Source organism: Chanodichthys erythropterus, chromosome 14 (genome assembly GCF_024489055.1).
Source record: "Chanodichthys erythropterus isolate Z2021 chromosome 14, ASM2448905v1, whole genome shotgun sequence".
Lineage (NCBI taxonomy): Eukaryota > Metazoa > Chordata > Actinopteri > Cypriniformes > Xenocyprididae > Chanodichthys > Chanodichthys erythropterus.
In genome coordinates, this window is record NC_090234.1 from 24,737,470 (window position 1) to 24,761,330 (window position 23,861).

General features: G+C 36.9%; 1 protein-coding gene across 7 annotated transcripts in view; it reads left to right on the forward strand.

Moving 5' to 3' along the window:
* The window catches only part of LOC137035353 (diacylglycerol kinase beta-like), a 126,194-nt gene that overhangs the window by 27,298 nt on the left and 75,035 nt on the right, over nt 1-23,861 (forward strand). For 5 of the 7 annotated variants that reach the window (XR_010897057.1, XM_067408535.1, XM_067408537.1 and 2 more), the window contains exons 4-17: nt 3,164-3,184; nt 3,631-3,784; nt 7,992-8,246; nt 8,465-8,611; nt 11,308-11,357; nt 11,743-11,817; nt 11,916-12,035; nt 12,128-12,245; nt 14,923-15,011; nt 15,955-16,071; nt 17,214-17,312; nt 19,808-19,915; nt 20,005-20,078; nt 22,130-22,204. Coding sequence is in view for 6 of the 7 variants with exons in the window: in XM_067408535.1 (XP_067264636.1) it covers nt 3,164-3,184; nt 3,631-3,784; nt 7,992-8,246; nt 8,465-8,611; nt 11,308-11,357; nt 11,743-11,817; nt 11,916-12,035; nt 12,128-12,245; nt 14,923-15,011; nt 15,955-16,071; nt 17,214-17,312; nt 19,808-19,915; nt 20,005-20,078; nt 22,130-22,204 (1,502 nt within the window). In the remaining variant the exon portion in view is untranslated. The remainder of the gene's footprint in view (nt 1-3,163; nt 3,185-3,630; nt 3,785-7,991; nt 8,247-8,464; nt 8,612-11,307; nt 11,358-11,742; nt 11,818-11,915; nt 12,036-12,127; nt 12,246-14,922; nt 15,012-15,954; nt 16,072-17,213; nt 17,313-19,807; nt 19,916-20,004; nt 20,079-22,129; nt 22,205-23,861) is intronic. The other 2 variants (XM_067408534.1, XM_067408538.1) reach the window with 2 other exon arrangements.

Consider the following 23,861-nt stretch of genomic DNA (forward strand, 5'->3'; position numbering starts at 1 on the left):
TGACTTGACAGAACACCAATACAACCTGACTCAGGGCTCAAGTCATTACAGGAAATGCTTAGTCATCCGCTCCCCGAAACCAAGTGGCCAGATTTCACCTCCTATTAGAGAAGGTCCTTGCTGACACCATAAAGCCCATGCATCACGTTGCCGTGACAACAAAGCCAGCAGGCAGCCGCATCTATAATTTGCTTTATGGAGTGTCACCATTATATTTCTCTCCTCCACACTGACATAAATATGAGGCTGCTCGGGGTTTGGCGCCACAGGTTGGGACCCAGAGCCTTGGCTGAATCAATAGAGAATCAGCAACGGTGGCAGTTAATGGGTCTGAAGCTGACGCCAGGTTGGCTGTGGTGTGACATTGCATGCTTCGCATTGTTCATTAGTTCAGTTGTAACCACCTATAGATCATAAAGCCTGGAAGTATCACAAAATGGAGGTGACATGCCATCAGTGCCACTGTGCTGCCTGCTTACGATGACAGAGTGCTGTATTTCACTCATGTATACAGCCGCGATTGACTGTCTGACCACGGCTGGGCTGTAAATATTTTTCATTGTAGCCTCAACGAGTCACGGCTCTTTCAAGTACCTTTCTATAATGAATTTTAATTATGGTGACTCTGTAACCTTTGTCAAATGACGAGTGTCTGTAAAAAATGGGTGCCGGTGAAAGGTTAAATAAACGGTTCACTGTTTCCTGCATTGTTTGATAGTGGAGTCAGTCTCTATGTTTTGCAGGTTTAAAAGTCAGACAGGAAGTTCCACTTATAGTCACGGCTGATTATGCTGCTTCTCACACCACCAAAACTTACAAACACATTTGCTAATACTGAGACAAAGACTTGTTTAGGTTCAGTTACTTTCTCCTTCCTGTTTATGGTGTGCATCTGCCTAACGTTTGCAGCCCCTCAAGCGTAGCCCACCTTTGCATGCAAGTTCCTCTCTTCCATCTCTAGTTCCTTCTCTCCCACATCTCTTGCCGTTCTATCTATTTTTGCTTTACTAGCTTTTTGCCTTTTACATTTCAGCAACAGAAGAAATCTAATGAGTAGACATATAATACAATATATCGCGATAATGAATATGCACAATATTGTTATCACGGGCACTTCAAAATACTGTGAGTAATTATTTGTTACAAATTATTCACATTTTTATAATGCATTTTAAGAATACTTTCCCCATCAACCGTATAAAATGCACAACACCGCTGTATGCTGCATCAAAGGGACACGCGCTAAACAAGTACACAAGCCCAACGTGCACGAGAAGCACATGGTGGAACGAGTGAAAGAGATGTGGTGAATGAAAGTGCACGTTCACTCTCTGACAGCAGAGTGCGCTGATGGAACAGCAGAAATACAGCAGTTACCCCGGAAACCCCATAAACAAAGCAGCTTTGCTACTGAAAAGTATTTAAAATGCTTCAAACAGACATTCAGTTTTTTTGTATTCGCAATGTTGTTCATCACAGCACCAAATACTTAATACTTAAAGGACTTAATAGGCTATAATGATTGAAAGTTCAATGATTGAACTTCATTAGTTAACATGTTAATTCACTATTACCAAACTGATAATGAAAAATGCTTATAAAGCATTTATTAATCTTAGTTAATGTTTGTTTAATAACATTACTAAAATCAAAAGTTGTAACTATTATTCAATGGACCTGAACTAAAACTAACAATGATAAGTTCTATTTTTTAACTAACATTAACAAAAAATAATACATTCTGTAACAAATGTAGCTATTGGTCATTCTTAATCTTAAGGCATGAACTAACATTAAATAATGAAACCTTATTGTAAAGTGTTACCTGTTGTTGTTTATAATTCTTTTGCACTTTAATCTGTTTGAAACATTTTACTTCATGATTTTTTTGTGCATTGCGTTATTGTATTTCAATGTTCAGAGTTTTTTTTGTTATAAGAAAAAGAGTTATCAAACCTGTTATACAATGACAACACTTTTTTTGCAACAATATCATGTGATAATATCGTATACCGTGATAAAAGCTTCAGCAATTATCGCTTCCAGGGCTTTTAGTTTTACTTTATTTTTTAAATCTATTTGTTTAGTTATTTATATTTTAGTTGATTTCAATTTTTGTTTTTTTAATGTTTTAATATCTATCAGTTTTCTAGTTTCTGTTTGTTTAATTTTTATTTAATTCTGTTTCATTTTCCCAGCATAAACTGGTGTTATTTCTGTCTGGTGGCATTTTTATGTTTAACATCAGTGGGTGGTAAAGACGGGCCCTATAATACACCAGGCGCAATTCGACGGCAGGCGCGACGCAAGTGTTTTTTGCTAGTTTCAACCCGATGCAGTTATCATTTTCACATCCAGTGTCCACGTTGTTTAAATAGCAAATGCACTCGCGCCCATCTGTTCGCCCCATGGGCATGCTGGTCTGAAAACGAGGTGTGTTCAGGTTCATTGTTGGCATGTTGCTTTTTTGAGGTAACTGAAATAGACTGTGCCATTGCAGCTTGTCAGTAAAGCATTAGTACACGCACGTGCACCTTCAGACACGCTTCAGACCCGCTTCAAACCATGCGCTTAGATCATTAAAATAGGGCCCTTCAAGTTTTATAATACACCATGTGTCAAAAGCTAAAATTTATTTATATTACTGTTCTTTCAGAATCCTGAAAAATATATTAAGCATCACAACTGTTCTCAACATTGATAATAATAAGAAATGTTTCTAGAGCAGCAAATCAGCATATTAGAATGATTTCTGAAGGATCATGTGACACTGAAGACTGGAGTAATGCTGCTGAAAATTCAGCTTTGCCATCACAGGAATAAATTACATTTTAAAATATATTCAAAAAGTAAACAGTTGTTTTAAATTGTAATAATATTTAACACTAATACTTTTTACTCTATTCTTGATTAAATAAATGTAGCTTTTGTGAGCATTGAAACTCTTTAAAACATAAAAAAAAACAAAAAAACATTTGAACAGTGGACTAACACCATACAGTATTGAAGATGGAATAATGTGAATTCATTCAGTGTCAGAGCACCAGAGGATATGATGGGTAACACCATTCTCTGATCCCTTCCATCTGCATGAACAACCACTGCAGTGTATATAACCCCTCTCTCCCTCTACCCTCTCCATATATCTCTGACTGCCACACAGAAGCAAGATGTTCTCAATCAAGTAAGCTGTTACATTCTGGGTTTGCATGTTCTGTGGTTCAATGTGTCTACAGACTGCATGTCCCGGCCCATCCCTGTCTTAACAAGAAAGTCACGCTTGGGTCATAATGTCTACTGAAGGTCAAAGGTCGTGCCCAGTGCTTTTCAGTGTTAGCCATGTGTGTTTATGGTGTTTTTGTAACTTCAGATGATTTTGTTTCTATGAGCAGCAAAAAATTTGTAAATGTATGTTTTTACTGTACTTTAATGTGTCAGTGGGCTCACTCTGTATTTTTGTTGCCGTGTGTTGTAAAGAAATGCTTGAGCGTGTCATTCATGCCCAAAGACAGGAACATCCTCTCTGCTGAAAACATAAAGGAGCAGGAAGCTGAATATTTATGGCTTTATTTCATCTCACAGGTTTCCCATCTTCTCATTTCTCATCAACTCTCCAATTGTCTCCTGTAGCCCATCGACTACGAGGGTTTCCAGCTATTCATGGCGACCTACCTGGAGAATGACATCCCTGAGGAGCTGTGCAAACACCTCTTCACCTCTTTCAAAAGCAAGAATGGCGGAGGCAGCTCCCCTGACGCTTCTCGATCTGGAGAAGGCATGCTGGGTAAATAGTCTAATTCGAATGTCTTTATACCCTCAATAACATGCTGTAAAAGTCTGGATTTCACATTCATATTAATTATTTTTATATGTTCTGAAAAATAAGGTGTCTGTTTTTCTGAGGTTACTATTTTGGGAGCTGTGAATGAGCAACTGTATTGAAATACCCTTACCCACTGAAAGCGGACAAACCAAAATACTAATTCTGAGTTAATCAGAAGATCATTTTTCTGGTCACTGAATTTGTTACACTGATAATTTAAAGGTACAATATGTTAAATATTTGCAGTAAAATATCCAAAACCCACTAGGCCAGTGTTATATATTTTGTTCACTTGAGTACTTACAATATCCCAAATGTTTCCAACTATTTGTAAATTGTGAGAAAATTGCAATTTTAACCAAGGCTCTGGGACATGTGAGGAGTCGCCTGTCAATTGCGTCATACCTGCGTTACCCTCGGTTTCCGGTTTTATTTTGTAGAAACCATTGAAACACCAAAGACGCTTTAATATATTACACGTTTTAACAGACAAGGGAACAACTGTTTATATATATTTATAGACAGAAAACGAATTGTCATATAGCTCAACATGTTTAGTCTTATTGTTTAAATCTAATTTTCTTGATTTTTTTTGTGAGTACCATGCGTTACCATGCTTCGGAGAAAAACACTATTTTGTCAAATAGCTAACATAGCATAATCAGATGCAGCTTTATTTTTATTAATAGTAATACAGAATGTTCTCCATCATACAGTACGTTTTAAAAATAATTGCATGCTATTTATGAACACAAGACATCCAATATTTAATATGATATTCTAAAATCGATCTTACTGCAGTGTGCAACAGTGTCTCACAGCAGCTGCTGAGCGATCACACAGAGTAACGTTATGACATAATTTTCAACACACTCAAATGTATCTAATAATAAACAGAGCTGTGTTACATCCGGTTACCTCATACTCGTGACTGGAAAAGTGTAAGCGGCGCCGGCGACTGTGGTGTGTGTTGCGCAATCACTCCAGCGGCCTCGTTCAGCTCCCACAACACTCCGTCCTGCTCTGCTTCATACTACAGTAACGTTAATAATTTAATTCATGAACATGAGTTCTTCCAGACTCCAATCCCTATTCTTTTGTACCGTCCGTTGAGATGGAGACCACATGTCCCAAGATTCTGCTCTAAAACTTGGCATCATCAAACTACGCCTTTGTTTTGAAGGCTTCTATCGACCTCTAGCGGCCAAAATTATTACATATTGTACCTTTAATTTCTAATAGAAAATGTACTCTACTGTACAAAAGTTTGGGGTTGGTAGGATTTTTTTTAAATCTTTTCGACAGAAGTCCCTTATGCTCACCAAGGCTGTAATTGGTCAAAAACACAGTAAAAACATTAATATTTTGAAATAATACTACAATTTAAATTAACAATTTTCTCTTTAATATATTTTAAAATGTAATTTATTGCTGTGTTGGCAACACTACATTTTCAGCATCATTACCCCAGTCTTCAGTGTCACATGATCCTTCAGAAATCATTCTAATATGTTGATTTGCTGCACAAGAAATATTTTTAATTATTATCAATAATGAAAACAATTGTACTGCTTAATATTTTCATGGAAACTGTTTGTTAGGATTCTTTAAAAAGAATGTTCAAAAGAACAGCATTTAATTAAAATGGAAATTGTTTAAAGTAAACATTATAACTGCCTTTACTGTCATTTTTGATCAATTTAATGCATCTTTGTTGAATAAAACTGTTAATTTCTTTCAACAAAAAAAAATCTTTCTGACCCCATACTTGTGTACAGGAGTGTAAATGACAAACAAACTACTTTAACCTTTGGTCTCAGACTTTTGGATCCCACTTTACCTTTTAATTTGAATTAGATTAGACTGTGCATAACCAGTTTGTGTGTAATCCTGCATATAACAAACACCCAGCCTGCCTGACTAAAATGATGAACTGGTAGACGTCTGAATGCGAGGAATCCTGCTCTTGGTGGGAGACCTGCACTCTGTAAAGAATAGAAAAATGAACCGTTTTGACTCTTGATGCAAAAGTCCACTCTAATGGAAAGATGCTGGTGGCCTTGTGTCTGAATACTGTCACTATTTACCTGAGGTGATTAAAGCAAATATCAGTTGACTGTATGAATAGTTTGACAGACAATAGTGCCATCTAGTGCCATGATTTCTCTGGACTGGCAAATACAGTATAATCAGTGATTTCTGTTGGTCTATTTGCCCTTAATGCAACTTAGTCAACGAATCTTAATGGATTTGTTTATTTTCAAAAATTACCATAAGCTTTACTCACCCTCAAGCCATCCTAGGTGTATATGACTTTCTTCTTTCTGATGAACACAATCAGAGAAATATTAATAAATATCCTGATGCATCCAAGCTTTATAATGGCAGTGAGTAGAATCAACTAGTATGAGCTGAAGAAAGTGTCTTCATCCACATCCATCCATCATAAACATACTCCATACGGCTCTGGAGGGTTAATAAAGGCCTTCTGAAGTGAAGCAATGCATTTGTGTTATGAACTACAATATCTAGCTTCTGCCAGACCGCCTTCCTATATTTAAAACTTGCATATAAATATATGCAAGTTTTATAATGTATATGTTTATTTTTATTATTTTTAACAATGTTTAAAAAAATTTGGGTTTGGTAAAATTAAAATTTTTAAAGAAATTAATACTTTTAAAGCTGCAGTCCGCAACTTTTTTTGTGTTAAAAATGTACAAAAAGTATATAATGAGAATATACAACATGAATCCATTTTCCAAACCGTGTTTTTGTCTTATCCTGAATCATTATGGTACACTTATAATAAGTGTTTATATTCAGACTATTTCAGACCCGACTGGTAGGACTCGCCACAGAGTATCACAGTAACTGCGTGAGTCGCCATAGACATACACGGAGAAAAGTAGCTCCGGCTAGAATGTTCCTCCGCAAGACGCGTGCAGTTCTGTTTATTAACCACTAGAGGGCCAAAAATCGCGGACAGCAGCTTTAAATAAATTAATCATTTTAAATAAATGCTGTTTTTTTATTTTATATTTATAAAAGAATCCTGAAAAAAAAAATGTATCATGGTTTCTGCGAAAATATTAAGCAGCACAACCGTTTTCAACATATTGTTAATAATAATAATTGAAAACCAAATCAGCATATTAGAATGATTTCTGATGGAATAAATTACATTTAATATAATCAAATTATGTAAGCAATAAGGTACGAAGGCTGTGCTGTATCGTGAATACTGTAAGTCATGGCTGAAGGTGGAGTGGAGTGATTGCAACCTCTTTAGCTGTGACTTATTCAAGATACAGCACTAGCCTCGAGTACCTTATTGCTTTTATAAAATGGTTACCACACAATACAAATACTAAAGCCAAAAATATGTATCAATGCAACTTTCATGAAGTAAACTTTCACTAAAGCCTTACTTCCGCCAGAAAAAATAGTCCCTAGCCGTGAACAGCAACAGAAGTTACATTATTACGCCATTAGATGGCGGCAAAGACTGTCTTTATGAGTGTGTCAGTCAGTAACGAAGACTTTTACATTAAAAAGAATTGTTGTGAACACAGAACAAGACGCAACTGATAAATGCTTTGACTAATCCTGTCAATCACGGGAAAACCTCTTAACTGTTAAAAGGACAAGATAATATATCAGACATTTAAATAGACAGGACTGACCTGAAGGAAAATTCAAAATCTGAATGCAGGTTATAAACTCGCTCAATCGATCTCTTTCTCACAATATTCTTCTACATAATACAGTAAGCATCAATGAACAATATCAATATCAATACGTGTATTGCCGTGTTCTTAAAGGGACTTTGATAAAACACAGCTATTGACCAATCAGAATCAAGGACAGGAACTATCCGTTTTATAAATGTGTTTAAAATATATTAAAATATAAACATTATTTTTTTAATTGTAATAATATTTCACAATATTGCAGTTTTTACTTTATTTTTCATCAAACAAATGAGGTCTCGGTGTGCAAAATTTAAAAAATGCACATAAATATGTGTGTATGCACAGTCAGTGAATGAGACCCTCTGTCATTATCCTTTTCTTTTGTATCACGCTCTGTTGCTTCCTTTGTCACTTCAGATTATGACCTTCATTCTCCTGGTTTTTTTTTTTCTGTACCATTTCTTTTCCTGTAGGTATGAATGGGAAGAGTATTTTGAGCGCTATGAGCCGACATACATCAGAGAACTCTGCAGGGATCACTCCAGGCTCAGGGGCCACCACATCGCCCTGCTCCTCCCGCTCCTCCTCACAGCGATCAGGCACAGGGGGCCACACACCCAGAGGCCCCCACCGGTCACCCGGCACACAGCCCAAACCCCCAGCGGGCAGCAGCAGTAGCAATGCTTTGGCTTTCTCCAAGACCACAAACTCCCCGCGCCTCTCCCCAGGTCAGAGTCGTGATCTTCGCCACACTTTTTTACACATGTAATCCAAGAAAAGGGAATACAGGTACTGCTTATGAAGCAATATTGCGTGATCAGAATCATGTTTTGTTGTCAGACGTTCGTCAAAACTTACACTCCTTATAAAACAAGATGCTCACACACATATTTTGGTGTAATAACTGGTGTCATTACTAATAGACATATAATTGGCATCCTTCTAGAGCGTAATCAATCTGAGAATCGCACATCTCTCCGGAGGAGTCCTTCTCCACAGAAAGGCTCTCCATCACCTCAAGTAGTCTTCCTCAAAGACATTGTGTGCTACTTGTCTCTGCTGGAGAGGGGGACGCCAGAGGACAAGCTTGAGTGTAAGTTGGAGTCGAAATAATTCAAACATGCTTTTTCTGTAAGCATTTTTTGTTTAATCTAAGCTGTGTTTGGGAAATTTTTTAGAAGGATTAATTTGGTCATATGCACTATATTGCCAAAAGTATTGGGACACCCCTCCAAATCATTGAATTCAGGTGTTCAATCACTTCCATGGCCACAGGTGTATAAAATCAAGCTTCTAGGCATGCAGACTGCTTCTACAAACATTTGTGAAAGAATGAGTCACTCTCAGGAGCTCAGTAAATTCAAGTGTGTTCCCATGATATGTTGCCACCTGTGCAATAAAGTCCATTCTTGAAATTTCCTCACTAATAAATATTCCACAGTCAGCTGTTAGTGGTATCATAACAAAGTGGAAGCAATTGGGAACAACAGCAACTCAGTCACGAAGTGGTAGGCCACGTAAAATCACAGAGCGGGGTCAGCACGTGCTGAGGCGCACAGTGCGCAGAAGTTGCCAACTTTCTGGATAGTCAATAGCTACAGACCTCCAAACTTCGTGTGGCCTTCAGATTAGCTCAGGAACAGTGTGTAGAGAGCTTCATGGAATGGGTTTCCATGGCCGAGCAGCTGCATCCAAACCTTACATCACCAAGTGCAATGCAAAGCGTCAGATGCAGTGGTGTAAAGCACACCGCCACTGGACTCTAGAGCTGTAGAGACGTGTTCTCTGGAGTGACGAGTCTGGGTTTGGCGGTTGCCAGGAGAATGGTACATGCCTGACTGCATTGTGCCAAGTGTAAAGTTTGGTGGAGAGGGGATGATGGTGTGGGGTTGTTTTTCAGGGGTTGGGCTTGGCCCCTTATTTCCAGTGAAAGGAACTCTTAATGCTTCAGCATACCAAGACATTTTGGACAATTTCATGCTCCCAAATTTGTGGGAACAGTTTGGGGATGACCCCTTCCTGTTCAACATGACTGTGCACCAGTGCACAAAGCAAGTTCCATAAAGACATGGATGAGTGAGTTAGGTGTGGAGGAACTTGACTGGCCTGCACAGAGTCCTGTCCTCAACCCGATAGAACACCGTTGGGATGAATTAGAGCGGAGACTGTGAGCCAGGCCTTCTCGCCAACATCACTGCCTGACCTCACAAATGCGCTTCTAGAAGAGTGGTCAAAAGTTCACATAAACACACTCCTAAACTTTGTGGAAAGCCTTCCCAGAAGAGTTGAAGCTGTTATAGCTGCAAAGGGTGGGCCAACTCCATATTAAACCCTATGGATTAAGAATGGGATGTCATTAAAGTTCATGTGCACGTAAAGGCAGGCGTCCCAAAACTTTTGGCAAATTTTCATGTTAAAGTTAAAGCTAAAAGTTTTTCTTTGATATGATAGTTTACCAGATTATTTTGAGGTCACTTTAACTTGTTTCTTCTTTTAAATCTTTTTATTTACATTAAAACAAAATATCAGTAATTCCTAAGTTCCTATAAAGAAAACAAAAATATATTTTAAGTAATTTTGCTAAACCATTACTTCCCCTAAACCATTCAAGCCAAACCACAGAAAGCATAATATTAGTCACAAACATGTGAAAAGTCACCTCATTCTTGGCAGCTGTCACAAAATTCATTTCTTTTCTCACAATACATTTTCAAACACAGTATATGCAAGGTAGATACGGATCTTTGAAATATTAAAGGGTTAGTTCACCCAAAAATAAAAATAATGTCATTTATTACTCACCCTCATGTCATTCTACACCCGTAAGACCTTTGTTCGTCTTCGGAACTCAAATTAAGATATTTTGATTAAATCTGATGGCTCAGTGAGGCCTCTATAGACAGCAATGCCATTGTAACTCTCAAGATCCATAAAGGTACTAATAACACATTTAAAACAGTTCATGTGAGTTCAGTAGTTCTACCTTATTATTAAAAAGCAATGAGAATACTTTCTGTGCACCATAAAAACAAAATAACGACTTTTTGACTATATAGTGATTGGCCGATTTCAAAACACTGCTTCTGAGCTTTACGAATAATTAACATAATTTGATAGCATATGACTCCAGTCTTCAGTTTTACATGATCCTTCAGTAATCATTCTCATATGCTGATTTTCTGCTAAAGAAATGTTTCTTATTATTATGAATGCTGAAAACAGTTGTGCTGCTTAATATTCTTTGTGGAATTTCTTTCAGGATTCTTTGATAAATAGAAAGTTCAAAAGATTAGCATTTATTATAGAACTATTTTGTAACATAAATGTCTTTACTGTCAGTTTTCATCAATTTAATGTCCTTGATGAATAAAATAATTGCTTTTAAAAAAAAATCTTTCTATAGTAGCCATAACTTACTAGCTATGGGAAATAAATCTCTTTGAGTTTTACATGTAGATACACCCAACCACACCTGTCAGTCCTGCGTTTTAATGCAGATTTCTGACCTACACATCACATAGTGAGAGTGACAGGAAGAGACTTCTAGAATTCCTCTCCCTTTCATTCTGTAAAGGCTTATCTCCTCCTGTCCCTGTTTGCCATTGAGTTAGCATAGAGAAGCTTTCTTTAGCAAAGTTATTTCTGCCTAAAGCTAATCCTCACTAGCTGCTTCAGTCTGTCCATAGATAACCTGGGCTTCAGATGCTAGCATGGGGTCTGTACTTGACAAATGTTTTTCACACTACAAAAACATGCAGTCTCTTATCTTTCACTTCTCTCACCCTAAAGTCATGTTCAGGCTTTACGACACAGATGGCAATGGCCTGCTGGACAGTTCGGTAAGTGCTAAATCTCTGTTAAAATGTGTAATGATGAAGTGTCCACAATTTTAACTTGGTTGGATTTTGGTTAGAGTTTATAATGCAGTACACATTTAATGTGGGATTAATACAGTTTCCGTGTGTGCTGTCATTGTGTTGGGTTGATAGTAATTTGGATTATGTAATATTATTATAATCCTCTCATTGATTCTGTTTCATTCACCTTAACACTCTCAGGCATTGATGATTCAGAGACTGACTCACATATTATTGATCTTTTTGTTTGAAACTTTGAACTGATATTTGGAGAGGAGCTGTAAATATCAGGCTGTGTGAAAAGTGTCTTTGAAACTTTATGCTTTATTGTCTGTAAGGTCTAAAGCAATTATATCTGTCGATTTAGGAGCTTGACCGTATAATAAACCAGATGGTCCATGTAGCTGAGTACTTGGAATGGGACTCTACAGAACTGCGACCGGTATGAATCAATTTAATCTTTACCACCAGGGTGTCCCATCATGCATAGTGGATTCCATATCTCATTGTCCCTTTTTTATTTAATGTCTAATATTGTAGATACTCAAGGAGATGATGGAGGAGATTGACTATGACAGGGATGGAACAGTCACACTAGAGGAGTGGATCAGAGGAGGAATGACCACCATACCACTCCTGGTACTGCTGGGAATGGAGACGGTGAGGAAAAAAGTAATTGTGAGTTATAAAATGTAAACAACACATAAAGATGTAGTATTTCAATTCCTGTTTTTTCTTTCAAATACGTTCAGAATGTACAGGAAGATGGGCAGCACGTATGGAGACTTAAGCATTTCAACAAGCCAGCATACTGTAATTACTGCCACACTATGTTGTTAGGAGTACGAAAACAGGGCCTTTGTTGCTCACGTGAGTATGTCTATCTATCTGTCTGTCTGTCTATCTATCTATCGACTGCAGTGGTTCCCAAACTTTTTAGAGTGGAGTACCCCCTGAGGCATTCACCGTCCTTCTGCGTACCCCCGGCCCTCTCTTCCACTTAGAATGTACCTTATCCATTAAGGGACAATATTTGCCCCCTAAATTGACTTTCCAGTGCATTTTTTAATCTTTATAAATACCTTTACAACATTAATAACAATTTGACGTCCACACGCTGATGTACAATTGATGTCGAAAAAACCCCATCAAATTGACTTAAAAAAACAGGTCAAAAATGCAAATCAAACTGATATTTTTTCTACCACCAAAATAATGACACAAAAGCAATGCAATGAAAGAAAAATACAAAGTTCTGTCATGAAACTCTAAATGGGCAGGCTGATAGGTCCTTAACTCAACTGCTCGTATTCACATCATTATCTATAGGACACAGGTGATTGGTTCCTGCTGTTTTAGTAGTCTTCAAATACATGAGTAGCATTTGCCTTAGCAGTGCAGCACGCTTTCAGAAACCCTCCACCTTCCCCAGCTCCACCTGTATAGATCTGCTACGGGTAATTTATGTACGCTATAATGTATAGCAGCAGCATGTCTTACTTGCTCACAGCAGCGTGTCGTGTATGTATTGGCGGTAGCAAATCCCATACTTCCTCTGCAGCAGCAATAATCAACAGCAGCAGCAGCAATAAAAGCAGCAGCAGCATACCAGATCTATTCCACCAAGGCCAAACATATCAACACTGTCATACCCATTACCATGCCAAACACTCAGAGAGTTGTCATGACAGAACTTTTATTCAGCAAACTTCAAATTTATAATACAAATGTAAATAAAAACAAAAATGCACCTATCCTGACTGAGAACAAAGATCAATGGCTGTCTGGCCCTTCTGGCATCCCATACCCCCATATCTGTCGCGTGCTGATCGGAGATTGTTCTTTATGTATTTGATGATGTCAGATTATGAAGTCAGATTATGTAAAGATTATTTTGGCTAAAAGTAGCCGGACTGTATCGGGTTTATAGTTAAAGCGGAACTCAGTAAGATTTGCGAAGCTCCCCCTACAGGTTCCTTCAGTGAATCACATTGTCGTAAATACTCCAAGCGCAGATCTGGACTACAACGACTACAACGCTCACCAGTGCAGTAGTTTTGCAAATACAGTACAAGAAATCTCGATGGAGGTGGGCAATTTTCAAAATTTTCTTATAGTCATAATATATACATTGTTTTTGAATTACCATAAAACATTTTGTCACTCTCGCGTGAACATGAACATGAGACGAGATTGTTTCGGGTCGGCGCAGCTCAACTTGCAAGTGCTGTTTTTTGACGTAGACGTGCTAGAGGGGGTTAGTGCTCGCCTCAAACACACCACTACAAGTCAATTAACCATCGTAAGGACTTAGAAAACTATTTATGAAGGTAAAAAAAGTTACTTAGTTCTGCTTTAAACGAGACTGTGAAATAACGGCTATTGTTTGCTGGGAGGGAGCTGATTGAGACGCACCCTAGGACTAGGCTAACATTAGCGGACTTGTAAAGTTGCTACTACTTAAATGTTTCAAGTGATAAGCCATATTTGAGGTCGATGAATGATAGGCGAATGTTTGGATTTCCTTCCGTTAACGATCTCTCCCTCACGAACTGCGTGACTTGTATCCAATGCCTTGAAGTATCAAGCCAATTTGGGATTTTTTTTTTCAGTATATCTTGTTCACGTTGTTCTTTTAACCACTATCATAATTTCTTTCGGACATTTGCCTCAATGCCGTCTAGCAATATCAGTGACGTAAATGAAAATTATTGACATGATTTGATCAGCAGCCGATGGGACAGATTTCACCCAAATGTCACATCTAACCAATCACCTGCTTATTTATTTTCTTGTGGGCCAATGAAGGTTTTTTTTTTTTTTTTTTTTGCGCTTAAGTAAATTTAAAATAATAAAAAAAATGGCCAATCCGCACACTTGGGGCCCCTAGGCTGCAGCCTAGACAAGCCTGTGCGTTAATCCGCACCTGATCATGAATTTAAATCTTAAAATCTTTTTGTGCCAGGCTATTTTTGTTCTTCATGCTAGTGAGTGCTAAATCTACAGGCACACTGTTGAGAATGAGAATGTAGCATGATTTGCTAAGGCAGCAGACTCTGCACGCAACCAAAGGCCCCCCCGTGTGCACGGAAATGGAATGTGGAAAATGGATGCAGTCAGTTTTGAGATGTGGTATTTTGATTGGATGTCATGTATTTATGGCATTGTGCTTGTTAGAAATATATGCCCAGTTTTAATTACATTTTATGGCGGGGAAGAATTAAAACAATGGCAAAATTCTACATTTTGTTTGTGTACCCCCTCCGTCACCTCACATACCCCAGATTGGGAACCACTGATCTACTGGATCTATCTGTATGTCTGTCTGTCTATATATCTGTTTATTTGTCTGTCTGTCTGTCATTTGTGTCTGTTGTTTTGTCTAGCTATATGTCTGATTATCTCTATTTTTATCTGTTTATTCTATCTATCTGTATTCATTGAAATTTGATGTATCTTAACCTGAAGATGTGTAGTTTTTCATTTGAAAAGTTTCCCTTCAGTCTCTCACTCTCCATCCCTCACAGTCCTGTCTTTTGTTTGACAGTATGCAAGTACACAGTTCATGAGCGCTGTGTATCCAAAGACATTGCTCCTTGCATTAGCACCTACGCCAAGTCCCGCAGACACACCAATGTGAGTGCATAAACAGCAACATACTGTACGCTTATAAATGAACACTTCTCCACTCATTTTAAACTGAATGTTTTTGATTTTTTTTCTGAATAATAATTTACAGCAGGGCCAGAAACAATAAATTAATAAGTAAATAATAATAATAATAAAAAATTATCAGTTCAAGATTGATCTATTAAGTACAGACTGAATAGAACACAGTGTTCTATTATTGGAAGATTTGTGTTATGATTATTTTGTTCACTGACTGCAGTCCAGTTCAGTTTTCACCCTAAGGCAACTTCCCAGACCTTTAACTGTTGGTTAAATCTCAAAGTAATGTTCTGTAGACATGTCAGGAAGGTTATGAGAACATCCTGTGTGTAACGATTTTTTTCAGTACTGAGAATTAGAGGGGAAAGTGTGAGATCATGCAATGCTGTTTTAATAATTACTGACACCTCTTTAGAACTTACACTCCCCATGCAGTAACTACCACAGAGATGGAAGACACTGAGCTCAAAATGTTGTCATTATATTATGATTTCACAGAATGTGTTGTGTGATGTGTTAAGTGATGTGGAGTGTACAAAGCAATTAAATTGCATTAAACAGTGAACATAACATATGGATGCATTTCTCTTAAACATTTTATTTTAGTTCATTCCAACACTGATTATTATTTCTTTTCTAATATCATGTGTATCCAAGATCTTTAGGGACAGTTTGTGTCACTACCGTAGCTGTTTTATGTGGGAATGAGAATTTTGAACTCATTTTCCATTTTGGAGCGATTGTTTTAGTGAGTAATGTAAATGGATATTGTAAATAGTTATAAAGTGCTTGTGGAAAAGCCTTGTAAATGCATGACAGAGCAGGATAATATTGTCAGTAATGTGTAGATGGGCTTTTTAAGTATTTCACAACTGTAAATAATGACTCTCTCTTTTCAATGTCTTTCTAGGCTATGCAGCATGTTTGGATTGAGGGCAACTCCCCAACAAAATGTGACAAATGTCACCGCAGTATCAAGTGCTATCAAGGTCTAACAGGCCTTCACTGTGTTTGGTGTCAAATCACCGTGAGTATTTACAGTCATACTGTGACCAACAATAGAAATAGCATTTTTTTTCAACCATACAGTATGGTTATAACCATACAGCTAAATTATAGGCTACTTGATATTCTTGAATAAGCGATTTGTTTTGCTCTTATGGGTCCTGTCTATTCATTGTTAACTGTTTTCTATAAATATGTTTGCATTGGCTAATGTTTATTCAGCAAATGTTTGTCTTGTTTATAATGTGTAATGATCAAATGCAAAGACAGCAGGTTACAAATAGAAACCCTTTTTTTCTGTGGGATTTAGTATCATATTTGGATATTGGAATAATAAATTAAGTATTTTAAATGTTTTTACTGTTTTCTAAGGGTTTCTTAATTTTAGACTGTAAGGTTAGTTGTAGTATGTAAATATAGCCTATTTGAAATTGCAAACAAAAATATATTTTAGTTCATATTAAATAATTGAATGTGATTCACCTGTGGTACCACACATTATGCAATGCAATATTAATCATGAATTGGTGTAGGGTTAAATTTAAAAAAACTTTAACAGTCAAAATATAGATGATTTATGAAGATAGGTATGTGTGTGTATTGCATTCTCAGAAATGTGAAAATATATATATATAAATATATATTTCAAATATGATTCTGCATTTGATTTTTCTGCTTCAAGAGACCTTGAGCAAACAGAAATACTGAATATATAATGAATATATAATTGTTTTTGTCTATTTATGTAAAAGCCATTTTTATGTAATACTTATTCACACCACTTGGTGGTGTTCTTCACTAAGTTTCACAGCATTTAGTTGATGTGGCTGACGTGTTTTAAAATAGCCTTTGTAATAAAGATAAGTATCAGCACTTAACACCATTTCAAAAGCTTTTTCTCTGCATAATGATTTTTACTATCACATTATATGCTCCTGCATCATCTCAAGTATCTTTCCTGACAGTTTCAACTCTAAAACTGTAACTAATATAATAACAGGTGATCCTGCTGTCCCTTTTGCTCCTAACATTTAATGTCTTCATACTTGGTTAAATTAGTGGGGATAAAACAGAGGACAAAAGATCCAGACTATTCCAGTCTGTTGATGTGTCTTTCTTTCTCCACCACTCCTCATCTATATTTGTATTTTGTATTTTTTCCAGCTCCACAACAAGTGTGCGTCCAATGTGAAGCCTGAGTGTGATGGTGGACCATTAAAAGATCACACACTCCTGCCCTCATACATCTGCCCTGTTGTTCTGGTGAGTTTTCCCACTGCAAATTTATGAAATGCTCAAATTTAAGAAGCAAAGAACAATTTTTTTGATGGGTAGGTCATCGAAAAATCTTCATGGGCCTCTTCCCCACTGGAAACAAAGAGTAGTCTATAGTAGAGAGAACACAAATACAGTTCCTGCATGCTGCCGTAGCTTGCAAATCTTTGAATATTTATACAAAAAAGCAATGTTTTGATCTCACAAAAGACATTGAAGTGAAGCTCGACTTACACTCCTTGGTCAGTAACTTTAGCCAGTTGTTACATCTACAACGAAAAATAAGTATTTTTGATTAAAAGGACGTCTGTTGTGTGCACTCTGTCACAAAAATGAAGACAAATTATTAGAGAAGCACCGATGTATCGGCCGATAAAAGCTATTATTATCACTGTCGGCCATTGGCCGATAAAGCAAGCTCTTTTTGACCCTATGAATTACCTGTAGTTCAAGCCGTGGTTGCCAGGTCTGCGTTTTTCCTACATCAAATATTATTTGTAGCGCCTCCCATCCAATAATCGCAAAAAGCTTTGTGCTTTGTTACTTAAAAGTTTCAAATTCTGTCATTCTGTCATTTTATAATGAAATTTAAACAATAAATGGCGTTTTGACGCTCTTAAATGTGACGTGTGGTGTCAGATCGCTGTAATGCCTCAGTTCAGGCGGCAGCGCAGAGCGCAAGTCTTTTCTTCCTCTTCAATACAAGTTATATCTCGAAAAACATGCATGAACATCAAAGGTATGTTGAAAGATATAGTACAACTTACCAGAATGTATCATGTCTCATGTAATCACTTTATTTGTGTTTCAACCGCGAAAAAGACGTCAAAAAACAGCTTGTGAACAATATGTCACATCGTGTAACATTTACCTCAGGAATGTTTTCCGGTGTACACACTCACTCTCTCTCTCTCTCTCTCTCTCTCTCTCTCTCTCTCTCTCTCTCTCTCTCTCTCTCTCTCTCTCTCTATCTATCTATCTATCTATCTAAACGCGAGAGAGGAGCTTATTTAGCTACTGTTGATTATATGTTTGTGTAAATTTGCCATGAAGACAACAAGTGCTTATGATAACTACCTTATGTTATAGGTTTTATACAAACATTTCAGTTTTTATTTGAGTGTAATTGTTATATCTGAAAATAAACAGCAGCTGAATATAATACCTCTGTAGTTAATTCTAATATTGTAGTGTACCAAATGAGAGCGTTCCCTGTATAGTTCGTAACATTATTTGGGAGAGCAAGTATGACACAATAATCAAGGTTATCTATTTTTACATTTTTTTAATGTACACTACCAATCAAAAGTTTGGGGTCAGTAAGATTTTTTAAAAATGTTTTTGAAAGAAGCCTCTTATGCTCATCATGGCTTCATGTATTTGATAAAAAATGCAGTAAACTAAATAATATTATAAAATATTATTTAAATATATATTTTTAAAAAGTAATGTATTCCTGTGATGGCAAAGCTGAATTTTCAGCATCTTTTCTCCAGTCTTCAGTGTCACGTGATCCTTCAGAAATCATTCTAATATGAGTATTTAGTTTAATTTCTTATTATTATCAATGTTGAAAACAGTTGTACTGCTTAATATTAATATTTTTGTGGAAAACATGATACATTTTATCAGGATTCTTAAATTAAAAGTTCAAAAGAACAGCATTTATTTGAAATAGAAATATTTTCACGTTTGATAAATTAAGTGCATCCTTGTTGAATAAAGTATAATTTCTTAAAAAAAAAAAAAAAACTTTTGAGGGGAAGTGTATGTAATATATTTTATATGTAAAACAGAAAAACTCCTGCAGCACATAGAAAGAACTTGAGACTACATGGACTATGCATTAGAGACATGTCTGCTCTAACAACCTTGTAGAATGATCTGTAGAGATGTTAAAACATCAGTTCTGTCATGATAACTATTCTGAGTGTTTGGCATGGTAATAGGTATGACAATGTTGATATGTTTGGTCTTGGTGGAATACATCTGCTACGCTGCTGCTGCTGTAGATTATTGCTGCTGCAGAGCAAGTTTTGCTATCAGCCAATACATACACGACACACTGCTGTGAGCAAGTAAGACATGCTGCTGCTGTACAATATAGCGTACATGAATAACCGTAGCAGATCTGTACAGGTGGAGCTGGGGAAGGTGGATGGTTTCTGAAGCGTGCTGCACTGCTAGGCAAATGCTACTCATGTTTTTGAAGATTGAGCACGCAAGCTCATTGCCTACTAATACAGCAGGAACCAATCATCTGTGTCCTATAGATAATGATGGGAATACGAGCAGTTGAGTTAAAGGACCTATTAGCCTGCCCATTATAGTTTCATGACAGAACTTTGTATTTCTTCCTAAAATGAAAGAGAAATAAAATAAAACGAGACCAATTCTGAAATTACATTTGTCTTGTCATTTTATCTCAGATGTACATCCATCTCTCTTTTTTGGCATTTACTGTAATGTCTCTGTATCTGTAGGACCGTCAGCCTGCTGTGAAAAGAGGTGAAGGAGAATCATCCCCCAGTACCAGCCCTGAGGACACCGGCCAGTGTTTCAAGTTCACCGGGGACGGTCAGGCACTGCAGGTGAGCTGGCATCAGACACATTTTAGGACTTCAAATCTCTGTTGTATGTGTGTGTGTTTGTAATTTTTTTCCCCCTCTCTGCCTTTAAGATCACCCCTCTGCCTGGAACACACCCCCTTCTTGTGCTGGTTAATCCTAAAAGTGGTGGTCGGCAGGGTGAGAGGTAAACATCTTTGAAGCTTAAACTGTTGCATCATCATTTTTCATATTCTCCAATCTTGTACTGCTGTAATGTTTCCAATGAGGAGGTTTGTCTAACCATTTAAAGTCAAATCTGCATAAGCATGTTTAAAAAAAGTCCCACTCTTTTTCTTGCTTACTGGCAGTGTCCTAAATACCATCAAAGCTAGCAGGAGACAGTAATGCTGTTTAAGGAGGAAGAATGTGGGTGTTGTTTCAGCTCTCACCACCCACTCAACGTCCTCCGGGAGACCAGTTTTGGGATTTTGTGCTGGCATCACCATAGCAACACAGTTTTAAATACCATTAATTGGCCGATTATCGTCCATTATTAGACATGTGCTCAAACAAAGACGTGATAACTGCCCTGGCCCCAAAAAAGAAAGACCATTTTGGTGGTTCTTTGATGCAAACAAAGGAAGAGACTGGTCACCGTTGAATCATACTGTACTGAGTGTATTTTTCCACCATTTTCACCCTGAGCTGCGTATTGAAAGCTTATTGGTTGGGGTTGACATTTGACTGCGCTCTTTTGTTCTTTGCACAGTGAATGAATGAAGTCTTCAGTGTTGATAAGTGCTCAAATTATCACCCCCACATAAAAGCATAGCTTGTGACGCACCTCAAACTAACAGCTCTCTTATTTCTCTATCTCTCTTTTCCTCTCTGTGTGTCTTTGCATGCTAAAGGGGCAGAGTAGCTAACACAGTTAGAAGTGAAGGACATTGCAGAGTCCTCAATAATCATTTTATTACTTCAAGGTTATTGAGGAGCACTGCTGCAACAATGTGCAATCTGTGTATGTGTGCTTCTGTTTTTCTTAACCCCATTGATTCCCAGATTTGTGTAGTTTTTTTTTCATAATGGAATGGAATGATGACGTTTTAAGAATACAGTTCCTCCATATATGTGTCTATCTGGGTCTTTTCAAGGAGTAGTTAAACCAAAATAGAACATTCTGTCATCATTTACTCATCCATGTTGTTCCAACATTAGAGCTGCAACTAACAATCTGTTGATTCTTTATTTGATCAACTGTGGGGAAAAGCCAAATGTTATTTTTTGAATTGTTCTAAAAGATTTGATTCTGCTATTCCAAATCCAGACAATTTTCTCTATTAAAAATGTGCAAAATCTAAAAAGGTTTAAAATATGAACATTACATTATAAACAAACAAAAGTGCAACGCTTTGAATCACAATAGAACGATAACAAAGAAAAACACCGTTAACAGGTAAGTAGAATCATCATGGAAATACACATATTTCTTTTTCCTGTAAACTGGACTTATTTTTTTTTCCAGTTACATGTAATAATCCCATTACAGTTACAGATTACAAAAATATTTCATCATAATTTGAATTAAATGTAATCAGTTGTTAATGTTGTCATATTTTCCTGGTTAAGTAAAAAGGAAAAAGGAATACAAAAGAAAAAAGATTCTATTTAGTATTTTTACATTAACAATGTAATTAATGTTCTGTTTATTAAAACAAAGTATAAATGTCAGGTGAGTGTTTTTAAGCATTTTTACATTTATTCCAAAATAATAATTCATGAGCAGATTATTCAGACCTTTTCTGTGAAGCGCATCAGTGATTCTTTGAAAAGATCCGACTCAAAAGAATGATTTGTTTATGAATTGAACATTGCCATTCTCTCATGAATTCTCATGAGGGTGCCAAGGAGAGCTAGGATGGACATCAAGATTTTCTATACATAAAACCATTTATATTTTATAATACTTTTTGTCCTTTTGGAGCTTGTCACCTCCAGTCTTTACTTTATGATTTTGTACAGAGTGACCAGGACATTTTTCAAAAATTCAACTTTTTTTTTGATGGATGAAAGAAAGTCATTTGGGTTTGGAATGACATTGGAATGGTTGGTAAATGATGACAGCCTTTTTTTTTTTTTTTTTGAGTGAATTATCCCTTTAAGCCTTTTATCATAATGGAAAGTGATTACATGTTTAAAAATGTCATTCCTCTGTGTGTCTTTAAATGCTTTTCTGTCCTCATCTGTCTTCATCAGGGTGCTGCGGAAATTCCAGTACCTGCTTAACCCCAGACAGGTGTACAGTTTGGAACGAGGAGGACCCATGGCGGGGTAAGACAACTAAAAGCCACCATCAAATTTCGATGAAGATATGTGCGAATAAATACATTTTTTGAGTCATTACGGAATTGCTCAAAAACAATTTGACATTCTCACTGTTGATTTGTTCTGGCATGGCTCTGTCTCTCTCTTATTCTTTTGCTTCTACAAACCTGCAATAAAGTGAGCCAACCTGCAATCAACTAGTCTGAGGGAGGTACCGCTCACAAAGCGAAGCTGACTTTGAGAGACCTACAAGACATTTACTATGACTCAAGCAGCCCCCTGCTGTGTAAATATTCATTCAAGTGATGAATGCACTTCTGAGCCTGTCAGTCACGGCGAGGCTTTCTCTTTAAGCAAATATATATTGTGCTAAATCCTCTTCGCCCTTATAGCCTACCCCACCTGATTTGGACCAGCTCAGGGTCGTTTAAATTGTAGCATAGCAGTGGAATCTAACATTTTGGCACATACACCACCCCATGTCTAATCTTAGCCAACTGATGAGATTGTGCCCGAAGAAACATTTTATTACTCAGAGGAGATCTGTTATGTTTTAAGTATCAAAGGTTTGTCATAAAATTTAATAGGAAATATAAACGCAAATGAGAACACTGTAGACATACGGTAAGAATACAGAGCAGTGTAATTTTAGTATTGTTAATATGTGATTATAGTATTTATATAGCTATTTTGAAATAGCTTTTATTTTTATATTTTATTAGTTTTCTTTTTGTATATTTTTATTTCAGTTTTAGCAATTTTAGTTCTTGAATTTAAATTTATCCACCTGTTTCCGCGGGGCGCTACTGTAAAAGAGAACGTGGGTACAACTTCCGGTAAGGCGGCGGAAGTAGCATACCAATGGTATTTTGTGTGCTAATTAGCGAAGAGGCTAAGTGTTTTTTGGATCATTGTTTACTTTGTAAAGTTGCAAATCTTTACGAGAGATGTCGTTGCGGTGTTCAGGGACAACATCTCAGTTTACTACATTCTTAGTTAATAATATCACAATACAATAAACAGTTTTCGTGCCCTTAATTGCTCTTTACTGACCTTCCACAAAAGTGCTGCTGCATGACTAGAGCATCCTGACCCTGCAATACATGAACAACCCGCTGTCTGTACTTCACCCGTCACTGATGCACCAAAGCGATGTGATATTTTACTCCTAATGTGTCGTGCGTGCCAGAGCCAGTCGCGTTTCCACTGTCATATATGCGATGCTAAAGGCTTCTTATGTTAACCACTGCGATAATAAATACACACGTTTATGGAAAATATCAGAGACTGCTTGAGGAATGAAGACAATTCTTATGTTATTATAATCGTGTATTTATTTGGTTTAATGTTTTATCTGTCTCTTCCCTGCCTGTTGATTCCTGACAAATGCATATTTCACAGATTCACACTCTGGTCAACTCGTACAACTCATAACTCCTGTTGCCTTCTCATGAGCTCCCTCTGTTGCTCTGGCTGAAAGGATCAGGATCAGGATAGAGAGATCCCGCAAACATCCTCGGATAGCAATCATCGCATAATTTAGAGGAAAATAAATAGAAATGCTCAGAAAAGTGACGTAAACATAGGGCATGTTATCAATATATTTCTAAATGTGTAAGCCTTTGGATTTAAAAGCCTTAGTGGAGTTGTTTTTTGCGTTCTT